The following is a 13,068-nucleotide window of genomic DNA, read 5'->3' on the forward strand; positions in this document are numbered from 1 at the left end:
CAGTATTTTGTCTCTAGCTATTTTATTTTGCTAACTGGTTTCCTTCTGTGTCTTTTTCTAGGTAACTTGCTAGCTAGACACTATAGTATCTTGTTGTGTTTTCTAGGTAACTTGCTAGCTAGACACTATAGTATCTTGTTGTGTTTTCTAGGTAACATAAACTCACCCCGTTCCGTACAAATGTGCGCAACCGCAACATTCAAACGAGGCTACAAAGAAAACGAATGGGACTGTAACGAATGTGTTGACTTCAAAATCTGGGGTGTGAACTAGGTTTCTATTCAAGCGTTGATCGACATGGTAACGGCTCTATAATATAGGAGAAAAGTTGAAATAACGGACCCTCCGTTACATCGTGACGTGTCATGTCGTAACGTACAGCGCGCATAAAGCTACTATTTCTGTCTTACAATCTCTCTCCACCAGGTGTAGCACTTCTCTCATCCTTTAGAAACAAGAAATGGACAAGGACGGGGGTAAGGGTGGGATACCTAGTCATTTTTTGCGTCATCATTGCATGCGATCATCATTCTCAAAGCTGCTGTTTACTTCTAAGATCACTTTAGCACCGCCCTAAAAACCCGATTCAAATTCAACACAAACCTTCAAATAGCCATTTTCCCACACGACATCTCTCCTTCTCACTATCACGCATTAGTTTCACTTCCCCACCCGCCATTTTTAAAAAGACCCGAAGGAGCTCATTGCCTGCTTGAATTATGCAGAAACGGGCAGCGTGGAGGTCATGTCATTGATTCTGTTGGAAAGGGGAGAAATTGTGCTTTACAATGGTATTGACATTACAGTTGATCTGGAAGTATTACATTTTTGGGTGCTAAAATACGAGCAATTGTACGGACCAAGGCGATGTACGAGTTTACGTTAGCTAGCTAGTAACTAATGTAATCTCACTCACGTTTGTACATCGCCTTGGTCCGTACAATTGACCTTATTTTAGCGCTCCAAAAATGTAATACTTCCAGATCAACTGTAATGTCAATACTATTGTAAAACACAATTTCTCCCCTTTCCAACACAATCAATGACATGACCTCCATGCTGCCCATTTCTGCATGATTCAAGAAGGCAGTTCCTTCGGGTCTTTGGCGGGTGGGGAAGTGAAACTAATGCGTGATAGTGAGAAGGAGAGATGTCGTGTGGGAAAATGGCTTTTCCCCCCACTCAATCTGTTCAAGGTATCACCTTATCGCCTCTAAAATGTCAATAAAACACTATAAAGAGTTTATATAATATGTCATTACATACCTATTTGAAGGTTTGTGTCGAATTTGAATCGGGTTTTTAGGGCGGTTTTAAAGTGATCTTAGAGGTAAACAGGTTTTTTTGAGAATCGTGATCGCTTACAGTGACGACGCAAAAAATGACTAGGTATCCCCCCCTTACCCCCATCCCTGTCTTGTTTTTAAACGATGAGAGAAGTGCTACACCTGGTGGAGAGAGATTGTAAAACAGAAATAGTAGCTTTATGCGTGCTGTACGTTACGACATGACACGTCACGATGTAACGGAGGGTCCGTTATTTAAACTTTTCTCCTATATTATAGAGCCGTTACCATGTCGATCAACGCTTGAATAGAAACCTAGTTCACACCCCAGATTTTGAAGTCAACACAGTCGTTACAGTCCCATTAGTTTTCTTTGCAGCCTCTTTTGAATGTCGCGGTTGCGCACATTTGTACGGAATGGGTTGAGTTTACCTTAGTCTCTTGTGTTTTCTAGGTAGCTAGCTAGTAGACACTATAGTATCTTGTTGAGTTTTCTAGGTAGCTAGCTAGTAGACTATAGTATCTTGTTGTTTTCTTGGTAGCTAGCTACTATAATCTATTGTTATGTTTAGGTAGCTTAGCTAGCTAGTAGCTAGACACTATAGTCTCTTGATGTGTTTTCTAGGTAGCTAGCTAGTAGCTAGACACTATAGTCTCTTGTTGTATTTAGGTAGCTTAACTAGCTAGTAGCTAGACACTATAGTTTCTTGTTGTGTTTCCTAGGTAGCTAGCTAGTAGACACCATAGTTTCTTGTTGTGTTTTATACGTCGCTAGCTAGTAGACGCTACAGTCTATTGTGTTTTCTAGGTAGCTAGCTAGTAGACACTATAGTCTCTTGTTGTGTTTTCTAGGTAGCTAGCTAGTAGACACTATAGTTTCTTGTTGTGTTTTCTAGGTAGCTAGCTAGTAGCTAGACACGAGTCTATTGATGTGTTTTCTAGGTAGCTAGGTAGTAGCTAGACACTATAGTCTCTTGTTGTGTTTTCTAGGTAACTAGCTAGTTGCTAGACACTCATCTCTTGTTGTGCTTTCTAGGTAACTAGCTAGTAGCTAGACACTATAGTCTATTGTTGTGTTTTCTAGGTAGCTAGCTAGTAGCTAGACACTAGTCTCTTGTTGTGTTTTCTAGGTAGCTAGCTAGTAGACACCATAGTTTCTTGTTGTGTTTTATACGTAGCTAGCTAGTAGACACTACAGTCTATTGTGTTTTCTGGGTAGCTAGCTAGTAGACACTATAGTTTCCTGTTGTGTTTTCTAGGTAGCTAGCTAGTAGACAACAGTCTCTTGTGTTTTCTAGGTAGCTAGACACGAGTCTATTGATGCGTTTTCTAGGTAGCTAGCTAGTAGACACTAGTTTCTTGTTCTGTTTTAGAGGTAGCTAGCTAGTAGACACTATAGTTTATTGTTGTGTTTTCTAGGTACTAGCTAATAGACACTATAGTCTCTTGTTGTGTTTTCTAGGGAGCTAGCTAGTAGACACTATAGTTTATTGTTGTGTTTTCCAAGTAGCTAGCATGTATCCTGCTGTGTTGGGGGCTGGCAGGTAGCCCGCCGGTTAAGAGCGTAAGGCCAGTAACCAAAAGGTTGCTGGTTTGAATCCCTGAGCCGACTCGGTGAAAATTCAGAGCAAGGCACCTAATTGCTCCTGTAAGTCACTCTGGAAAAGAGAGTCTGCTGAATTAATAAAATGTTGTTATTTTTGTAGGTTGCTAGTCTCCGGTGTTTCACCAGTGCTCTAGATGAAGGTCCATGGCTGTATTCAGGTTGATGTCTGTAACGTCCAGGAACTCTGTGTTGAAGATGCTTGATCTGGTGGGAGGGACAGAGCTGAATCCCGTAGCCAAGCTCGGGGGCGTCAGGTCCAGCCATTCCATCGTCTCCCACGGCGACTCGCTAAAAGTCATGCCGACCATCCCCTGCACCTCGGCCACAGACGTCACTTTGGAGTGGATGGGAGATAGAGGTGTTGGGGTTTCCATGAGGCCCCTGTTAGAGAGCAGTTTGTCCTGGTGGTGGTGGTTCGGACCGGGGTAGCCCTCTAGTCCAATATCCCCCTCCTCTCCCTGCCCTGATTCCTCTGCGACCATCTTGAGAAGGGCGACCTCACCCCCTCGGCCTAGAGGGCTTCCCAGCAGGGTCTCCAGGTGGCTGTCTGCAATGTGATTGGCTGTGTGGTCGTAATTGAGCTGGGAGGGGGACAGGTGTTCATAGTGTCTTCGGTGGAACTTTGGGTCGGCAAGGTCGGTGGTTCCAGGGGACACTGTAATGTGAGGCACAACTTTGGTTACAGAGGACCTCTCCCTCTCTTCTCTGGCGTTAGCTGGCATCTCTTGAAGAGAAGAGGATGGGGGGAGGGGGAGTCACAGCACAGAGTGTGATTTAATACCCATGTAAGAGGGAAATCTGGATTTACTTAACTAAGGGGTGATGGATGGTGCGTAGGCAGGCAAACTGACTAGTACCTTATGAAGGCGGGACTAAATTGCTGCAGTTACTAAGCCATTAGTCATTGGTAACCATAGCAACAACATGCACTGACAGCTATATCGCTACCCAATTTCTAAGACTACACAATTGCCCATACATCACACACATTTTGAGACTGATTCTGAGTCAGTTCACCCACCTCCACTCTCTATGAGCACATCCAGAAGCTCATCCATCTGCTGACTTCTGGTCAGTTGCTAAAAAATAAAAAAATAAAAAATGTTATTAAGACTTGTTACATTTGTGCTTTTTATCAATTCTTTAGACCCAGTCCAAAGATTATGATTGTAATATGGATATACTATTGATGTTATTGCTGTCGGCAACCACAACTCTACATAAAACAACCACACAGCAGTCAGCTCTGAAGAAACAGTCAAACTTGGTCACGGGTGCAATGGGATGGATGGATAAAGAAAGAAAGAAAGAAAGAAAGAAAGAAAGAAAAAGAAAGAAAGAAAGAAAGAAAGAAAGAGAGAAAGAAAGAAAGAAAGAAAGAAAGAAAGAAAGAAAGAAAGAGAGAAAGAAAGAAAGAAAGAGAGAGAGAGAGAGAGAGAGAGAGAGAGAGAGAGAGACAGAGAGAGAGAGAGAGAGAGGGAGAGAGGGAGAGAGAGAGAGAGAGAGAGAGAGGACGCCTCGGAGGTTACAACAATGAAACAAAAAGCGTTGGCCAGCCATGATCAGGAGCAGAGTTTGGTGTATCATTTAGTTTACCTGCTTGACTGCATCCTCATAGCAAGGGGGCTGCCTAGAGTCGGATGCAGCTGAATCTGAGCTACAGAAGGCGGGGGACGAGACCAGGCACTTTTGGCCAACAGGCCGGGGACAGGGCAATATAGGTATCTATATGAAAGGCGAAAAAGGTTGTATTACTGATTTGATTTAGTGTAAGAAACTTTAATCTACGAATCCTGATTAAAAAAACAAGATGCTTAAAAAAAAAGTTGTGGAGTTACTGAGAAAATTAGATCTCTAGCTCAAAAGGATATAGTGGGAGGGAACAGCTGGGAACAGCTTCATCTTTCTCAAAATATTGAGTTGTGAAGAGTATCATGAACCTCAAGATGGAAGTTTTAGAGAGAAGCAACACATGAATGGAAGGCAGAAATGTGATGGGTGGATATGTGACACATAACCACGTAAATCCGCCACAGACCAAGTTCAGACAGAAGAAAAGCTCTCACCTGCTGCATATTTGGGTTCTTGGACTTAAGGTTGACCCTGTGGTTCAGGCTGTTGTCGGCTGAGTTGGGGAGCGCTGACTGAAGCCCTCTCTGGTCAGAGGGATAGGAGCAGTTTACAGCCTGACCTTCATTCTTCCGGTGAATCTGTTAGGAGAGCAGACATGACTATCACGACCAAGGGCGCAGGGGGCATGGGGCATGTCTCCCCCCACATTCAGAAATTGAATTCTTGCCCCCCCCCCCCCCCCCCCAGTTTTATCATTGGAATGTGAAACAAAAACGTGGCAGCGGTGTGCTTTAGGACCATGCGGACGCCTCCAGGGAATCAGGTAGACTTTTTGAAGTGTATATCCGACTGGAAAATGTCCCCCTCCCCACTTCTAAAACCAAAGTTGCGCCCCTGATCATGACCCCTGAGAATAGAGTCACAACAAACAATATAAAGGGTGTTTACCTCGTAACAAACATACTGCCTAAGGCATACCTGCATGTTGCAGGGCCTGGTGCTGGCCTGGTTGAGGGGCTGGCTGCACCTGTCTCTGCCCAGCGGCAGTGACAGCAGGTAGGGGTTGTTGGGGGAGGAAGGCTGGGGGCTGTTGGACTTCTTGGTAATGGGCGAGTCTTCAGGAGAGCACTGGGGACTCAGGAAGGCACACATGCCTGAGGGACTTCCAGAGGAGGGGGTCTGGTCCAGGCATCGTGGCCCATTAGGGCCCCCCATACTGGGCAGGGAGGCACCGCAATGGCCCATCTCCTCCATGCAGCTTCCTGGGGGACTCTTTAGGTGCTTGGGGGAGGAGAAGGGGCAGCTGGAGGAGAGGGACATGGGCTCCTGCTTGACTGTCACCCCAAAGAAGTGCTGCCCCATCAGGGACGGGGATTGCTGGAGGGGAAGGTGGTGGGGCTGGGATGGAGCCAGGACACCCTCCTGTGTAGCGCCATGGCAACGCTTCCTCTTGTGCAGCTGCATCTTGAGCTCCTCCACCTGTTGAACAACAGGCTGTTAACAGTAGGTCAGCTGTTGAACAACAGGCTGTTAACAGTAGGTCAGCTGTTGAACAACGGGCTGTTAACAGTAGGTCAGCTGTTGAACAACGGGCTGTTAACAGTAGGTCAGCTGTTGAACAACGGGCTGTTAACAGTAGGTCAGCTGTTGAACAACAGGCTGTTAACAGTAGGTCAGCTGTTGAACAACGGGCTGTTAACAGTAGGTCAGCTGTTGAACAACAGGCTGTTAACAGTAGGTCAGCTGTTGAACAACGGGCTGTTAACAGTAGGTCAGCTGTTGAACAACAGGCTGTTAACAGTAGGTCACCTGTTGAACAACAGGCTGTTAACAGTAGGTCAGCTGTTGAACAACAGGCTGTTAACAGTAGGTCAGCTGTTGAACAACAGGCTGTTAACAGTAGGTCAGCTGTTGAACAACAGGCTGTTAACAGTAGGTCAGCAGTTGAACAACGGGCTGTTAACAGTAGGTCAGCTGTTGAACAACAGGCTGTTAACAGTAGGTCAGCTGTTGAACAACAGGCTGTTAACAGTAGGTCAGCTGTTGAACAACAGGCTGTTAACAGTAGGTCAGCTGTTGAACAACAGGCTGTTAACAGTAGGTCAGCTGTTGAACAACAGGCTGTTAACAGTAGGTCAGCTGTTGAACAACAGGCTGTTAACAGTAGGTCAGCTGTTGAACAACAGGCTGTTAACAGTAGGTCAGCAGTTGAACAACAGGCTGTTAACAGTAGGTGTGGTTTACCCACCTGTCTCTGTTCCTGGTGCAACTTCCACGTCAGCTCCTCAATCACTTTCTGTTTTTCCACCAAAATCTTATCCTTCTCCCGTTCCATTCCTCCAACCTCCCCTCCCTGCAGTCCTACCCCGCTCAAACCCCCTCCCCCCTGGCCTTCCTCAGCGCTGAGCTGGCCTGGGGACGGCTGGGTGCAAAACAGTGGCGAGGAGGACATGGGCATGCCGCTGAAGCTGTCTGGGAGTGAGCCGCTGAGGGAGAGGTCTGAGGAAGCGGGGGATATGGGTGGGGTGGAGGAAGTGCTGGGGTAGGGGTAATACCCGCCCTGGGAGAGGGTGCTGGAGGAGGAGGGGGACTGGTAGGAGGACAGGGACCCCGTGGGGGTGACAGGGAAGGTGATCGTGGTGATGTCATTGGAGCCTGAATGGGAGGGGCTTGAGGTGTGGTCCTTGAAGGGGCAGAGTCTCTCGATGAGGGCCATCTTGGTTCCTGAGACTGGCATGCCCCGGATACGCAGCTGCTGTCTGAGCTCTGACACCTGTTGGATGGAGAGAGAGAGAGAGAGAGATAGAGAGAGAGAGAGAGAGGGAGAGAAGAGAGAGGAGGGATAGAGGAGAGAGAGAGGAGGGATAGAGGAGAAAGAGAGGGAAGGAGGGGGAGAGCGAGAGAGGGATGGAGAGAGAGAAAAAACAGTATGTGAGTTCTCTTTCCAACTTGTACTAAGGAATATTTCCCTCACTCTACGGAGAGAGAGAGAGTACCTACCTTCAGGTCATCCAGATTAGGTGGGAGAGGAGCAGGTTTGACTAATGAGACGTTGGTTTGACCGGAGTATGTGGTCTTCACTGAAGACAAGGAGCTACTGTTGACTGTGTTAGTAGGAACACTCGAGGTACACACCATCAGCTGCTCACTGGATTGTCTACAGATAGGCGAAACAGAAGATCTCTGGGAGATAAACACCAAAAAAGGCAACAATATTATGCAACATTTAGTAAATTGAAGGCCAGATCTGAGACATGGGGATAGGGTTAGACCACTCCCTATCCGAGGTACTCACTTCTGGGCTAGGGCCGGCTGGTGCAGAGGCTGGTAGTTGAAGCTATGCTGGCGTTGCTGTGTGTGTTGGGGATGTCGGGAGTGTGTGTACTGTGAGTGTGTGTGTGCATGTTTCTGTTGGCTGAGGATCTGCAGCTGTAGGAAGAGCTGTTGTTGCTGCAGGAGCCTGGTATAGGCCGAGTCCATGGGAGGGGGGGACTTCTCGGCCTTCTGGTCCGGAGGAATGTACTGGTGGTACTTCAGCTTCTTCACCTTAGGCTTCACGTCTTTGGGCTTTTTGTGGCGGTTCTTGTCTGGGGTCTTAGACTGTAGAATCAAATGGGAGAAATAGTGAGGAACATACTATTAAATCCAATACAAGTTGATGTTTTCTCATGGGATGCATCGTCTATAAACAGGTTTATGAAAGTATAAGGTCTGTTCCTACGTTCACTACGGCCGGTGGGGCTGCAGACTGCCTATCGTTAGCCACAGACAAGCCATCTTCCTGGCTCTGATCAGACGGGTCTCTGTTCTGACACCCCTGGAACACAAAGACAGCCAGGGAGTCAGTAGAAAGACATTAATGCAGAAAATGCCAGCGACTAAGTAGCTACCTAGAAAACACAACAAGAGACTATAGTGTCTAGCTACTAGCTAGCTAAGCTACCTAAACATAACAATAGACTATAGTAGCTAGCTACCAAGAAAACGACAAGAAACTATAGTGTCTATTAGCTATGCCAACTACATTCATTGGTTGGCCAACCTAAAAACAACAAGACGAATTCAAAGACAACCCAAATAAAAAAATGAACAAAATTGTTGACATTTGAAAATAGGAACGGAGTACTAAGTCCAAGCTGACTTTCGGTTAACACTTAAATAAGCAAACCGTTTATGGCAGAAACTTCTATTGACTGTTGGGAACGATGTCATCATCTCTGTCCACAAAGTGAGAGTGAGGAGAGGGGTGTGGAATGCAGGGAGTCACAGATGATAAAACACAGGAAGCAGTAGCCAGCAACACACTGTGTCTGTGTGAGACAGACTAACTGGCAGGGAGGAATGTGAAATGTGAAAAGAGCAGTCACTCACGTTCCAACGGTCACTAGAGAACCCTTGGGTAGGATGCTGCAGTTCTCCCAGCCACCACAGGAGGGAAGTATTACCTGTCTAGGGCTGGTGAGGAGGAGGAGGAGGAAGATTACCTGTCTAGGGCTGGTGAGTAGGAGGAAGATTACCTGTCTAGGGCTGGTGAGGAGGAGGATTACCTGTCTAGGGCTGGTGAGGAGGAGGATTACCTGTCTAGGGCTGGTGAGGAGGAGGAGGAGTATTACCTGTCTAGGGCTGGTGAGGAGGAGGAGGAGGAAGATTACCTGTCTAGGGCTGGTGAGGAGGAGGAGGAGGATTACCTGTCTAGGGCTGGTGAGGAGGAGGATTACCTGTCTAGGGCTGGTGAGGAGGAGGAGGAGTATTACCTGTCTAGGGCTGGTGAGGAGGAGGAGGAGGAAGATTACCTGTCTAGGGCTGGTGAGGAGGAGGATTACCTGTCTAGGGCTGGTGAGGAGGAGGAGGAGGAGGAGGAAGATTACCTGTCTAGGGCTGGTGAGGAGGAGGAGGAGTATTACCTTTCTAGGGCTGGTGAGGAGGAGGATTACCTGTCTAGGGCTGGTGAGGAGGAGGAGGATTACCTGTCTAGGGCTGGTGAGGAGGAGGAGGAGGAGGAGGAGGATTACCTGTCTAGGGCTGGTGAGGAGGAGGAGGAGGAGGAGGAGGATTACCTGTCTAGGGCTGGTGAGGAGGAGGAGGAGTATTACCTTTCTAGGGCTGGTGAGGAGGAGGATTACCTGTCTAGGGCTGGTGAGTAGGAGGAGGAGGAAGATTACCTGTCTAGGGCTGGTGAGGAGGAGGAGGATTACCTGTCTAGGGCTGGTGAGGAGGAGGAGGAGGATTACCTGTCTAGGGCTGGTGAGGAGGAGGAGGAGGATTACCTGTCTAGGGCTGGTGAGGAGGAGGAGCAGTATTACCTGTCTAGGGCTGGTGAGGAGGAGGAGGAGTATTACCTGTCTAGGGCTGGTGAGGAGGAGGATTACCTGTCTAGGGCTGGTGAGGAGGAGGAGGAGGATTACCTGTCTAGGGCTGGTGAGGAGGAGGATTACCTGTCTAGGGCTGGTGAGGAGGAGGAGGAGGAGGAGGAAGATTACCTGTCTAGGGCTGGTGAGGAGGAGGAGGAGGAAGATTACCTGTCTAGGGCTGGTGAGGAGGAGGAGTATTACCTGTCTAGGGCTGGTGAGGAGGAGGAGGAGGAGGAAGATTACCTGTCTAGGGCTGGTGAGGAGGAGGAGTATTACCTGTCTAGGGCTGGTGAGGAGGAGGAGAAGTATTACCTGTCTAGGGCTGGTGAGGAGGAGTATTACCTGTCTAGGGCTGGTGAGGAGGAGGAGGAGTATTACCTGTCTAGGGCTGGTGAGGAGGAGGAGGAGTATTACCTGTCTAGGGCTGGTGAGGAGGAGGAGGAGGAGTATTACCTGTCTAGGGCTGGTGAGGAGGAGGAGGAGGAGGATTACCTGTCTAGGGCTGGTGAGGAGGAGGAAGAGGAGGATTACCTGTCTAGGGCTGGTGAGGAGGAGGAGGAGGATTACCTGTCTAGGGCTGGTGAGAAGGAGGAGGATTACCTGTCTAGGGCTGGTGAGAAGGAGGAGGATTACCTGTCTAAGGCTGGTGAGGAGGAGGAGGAGGATTACCTGTCTAGGGCTGGTGAGAAGGAGGAGTATTACCTGTCTAGGGCTGGTGAGGAGGAAGAGGAGGATTACCTGTCTAGGGCTGGTGAGAAGGAGGAGGATTACCTGTCTAGGGCTGGTGAGGAGGAGGAGGAGGATTACCTGTCTAGGGCTGGTGAGGAGGAAGAGGATTACCTGTCTAGGGCTGGTGAGAAGGAGGAGGATTACCTGTCTAGGGCTGGTGAGGAGGATTACCTGTCTAGGGCTGGAGAGGAGGATTACCTGTCTAGGGCTGGTGAGGAGGAGGAGGAGGAGGATTACCTGTCTAGGGCTGGTGAGAAGGAGGAGGATTACCTGTCTAGGGCTGGTGAGGAGGAGGAGGAGGATTACCTGTCTAGGGCTGGTGAGGAGGAGGAGGAGGAGGATTACCTGTCTAGGGCTGGTGAGGAGGAGGAGGAGGAGGATTACCTGTCTAGGGCTGGTGAGGAGGAGGAGGATTACCTGTCTAGGGCTGGTGAGGAGGAGGAGGAGGATTACCTGTCTAGGGCTGGTGAGGAGGAGAATTACCTGTATAGGGCTGGTGAGGAGGAGGAGGAGTATTACCTGTCTAGGGCTGGTGAGGAGGATTACCTGTCTAGGGCTGGTGAGGAGGAGGAGGAGTATTACCTGTCTAGGGCTGGTGAGGAGGAGTATTACCTGTCTAGGGCTGGTGAGGAGGAGGAGGATTACCTGTCTAGGGCTGGTGAGGAGGAGTATTACCTGTCTAGGGCTGGTGAGGAGGAGTATTACCTGTCTAGGGCTGGTGAGGAGGAGGAGGAGTATTACCTGTCTACGGCTGGTGAGGAGGAGTATGACCTGTCTAGGGCTGGTGAGGAGGAGGAGGATTACCTGTCTAGGGCTGGTGAGGAGGAGGATTACCTGTCTAGGGCTGGTGAGGAGGAGGAGGAGGATTACCTGTCTAGGGCTGGTGAGAAGGAGGAGGATTACCTGTCTAGGGCTGGTGAGGAGGAGGAGGATTACCTGTCTAGGGCTGGTGAGGAGGAGGATTACCTGTCTAGGGCTGGTGAGGAGGAGGAGGAGGATTACCTGTCTAGGGCTGGTGAGGAGGAGGAGGAGGATTACCTGTCTAGGGCTGGTGAGGAGGAGGAGGAGGATTACCTGTCTAGGGCTGGTGAGGAGGAGGAGGAGGAGGATTACCTGTCTAGGGCTGGTGAGGAGGAGGAAGAGGAGGATTACCTGTCTAGGGCTGGTGAGGAGGAGGAGGAGGATTACCTGTCTAGGGCTGGTGAGAAGGAGGAGGATTACCTGTCTAGGGCTGGTGAGAAGGAGGAGGATTACCTGTCTAAGGCTGGTGAGGAGGAGGAGGAGGATTACCTGTCTAGGGCTGGTGAGAAGGAGGAGTATTACCTGTCTAGGGCTGGTGAGGAGGAAGAGGAGGATTACCTGTCTAGGGCTGGTGAGAAGGAGGAGGATTACCTGTCTAGGGCTGGTGAGGAGGAGGAGGAGGATTACCTGTCTAGGGCTGGTGAGGAGGAAGAGGATTACCTGTCTAGGGCTGGTGAGAAGGAGGAGGATTACCTGTCTAGGGCTGGTGAGGAGGATTACCTGTCTAGGGCTGGAGAGGAGGATTACCTGTCTAGGGCTGGTGAGGAGGAGGAGGAGGAGGATTACCTGTCTAGGGCTGGTGAGAAGGAGGAGGATTACCTGTCTAGGGCTGGTGAGAAGGAGGAGGATTACCTGTCTAAGGCTGGTGAGGAGGAGGAGGAGGATTACCTGTCTAGGGCTGGTGAGAAGGAGGAGTATTACCTGTCTAGGGCTGGTGAGGAGGAAGAGGAGGATTACCTGTCTAGGGCTGGTGAGAAGGAGGAGGATTACCTGTCTAGGGCTGGTGAGGAGGAGGAGGAGGATTACCTGTCTAGGGCTGGTGAGGAGGAAGAGGATTACCTGTCTAGGGCTGGTGAGAAGGAGGAGGATTACCTGTCTAGGGCTGGTGAGGAGGATTACCTGTCTAGGGCTGGAGAGGAGGATTACCTGTCTAGGGCTGGTGAGGAGGAGGAGGAGGAGGATTACCTGTCTAGGGCTGGTGAGAAGGAGGAGGATTACCTGTCTAGGGCTGGTGAGGAGGAGGAGGAGGATTACCTGTCTAGGGCTGGTGAGGAGGAGGAGGAGGAAGATTACCTGTCTAGGGCTGGTGAGGAGGAGGAGGAGGAAGATTACCTGTCTAGGGCTAGTGAGGAGGAGGAGGATTACCTGTCTAGGGCTGGTGAGGAGGAGGAGGAGGATTACCTGTCTAGGGCTGGTGAGGAGGATAATTACCTGTCTAGGGCTGGTGAGGAGGAGGAGGAGTATTACCTGTCTAGGGCTGGTGAGGAGGATTACCTGTCTAGGGCTGGTGAGGAGGATTACCTGTCTAGGGCTGGTGAGGAGGAGGAGGAGTATTACCTGTCTAGGGCTGGTGAGGAGGAGGAGGAGTATTACCTGTCTAGGGCTGGTGAGGAGGAGGATTACCTGTCTAGGGCTGGTGAGGAGGAGGATTACCTGTCTAGGGCTGGTGAGGAGGAGGATTACCTGTCTAGGGCTGGTGAGGAGGAGGAGGAGGAGGATTACC

At 49.5% G+C, this 13,068-nt stretch overlaps 1 protein-coding gene across 7 annotated transcripts in view; it reads right to left on the minus strand.

Moving 5' to 3' along the window:
* Nucleotides 1–1,503: 1,503 nt before the first annotated feature.
* Nucleotides 1,504–13,068, minus strand: part of LOC110492813 (myocardin) — a 176,551-nt gene continuing 164,986 nt past the window's right edge. For 3 of the 7 annotated variants that reach the window (XM_036946083.1, XM_036946082.1, XM_036946088.1), the window contains 9 exons: nt 8,186–8,281; nt 7,760–8,064; nt 7,465–7,621; nt 6,713–7,237; nt 5,443–5,943; nt 4,959–5,102; nt 4,489–4,617; nt 3,914–3,971; nt 1,509–3,616 (listed from right to left, as the gene is read on the minus strand). In XM_036946083.1, the coding sequence (XP_036801978.1) occupies nt 3,012–3,616; nt 3,914–3,971; nt 4,489–4,617; nt 4,959–5,102; nt 5,443–5,943; nt 6,713–7,237; nt 7,465–7,621; nt 7,760–8,064; nt 8,186–8,281 (2,520 nt within the window). In that variant the 3' untranslated portion in view covers nt 1,509–3,011. Of the gene's footprint in view, nt 3,617–3,913; nt 3,972–4,488; nt 4,618–4,958; nt 5,103–5,442; nt 5,944–6,712; nt 7,238–7,464; nt 7,622–7,759; nt 8,065–8,185; nt 8,282–13,068 lie in introns of all 7 variants that reach the window. The other 4 variants (XM_036946085.1, XM_021567295.2, XM_036946087.1 and 1 more) reach the window with 4 other exon arrangements.

Source organism: Oncorhynchus mykiss, chromosome 16 (genome assembly GCF_013265735.2).
Source record: "Oncorhynchus mykiss isolate Arlee chromosome 16, USDA_OmykA_1.1, whole genome shotgun sequence".
Lineage (NCBI taxonomy): Eukaryota > Metazoa > Chordata > Actinopteri > Salmoniformes > Salmonidae > Oncorhynchus > Oncorhynchus mykiss.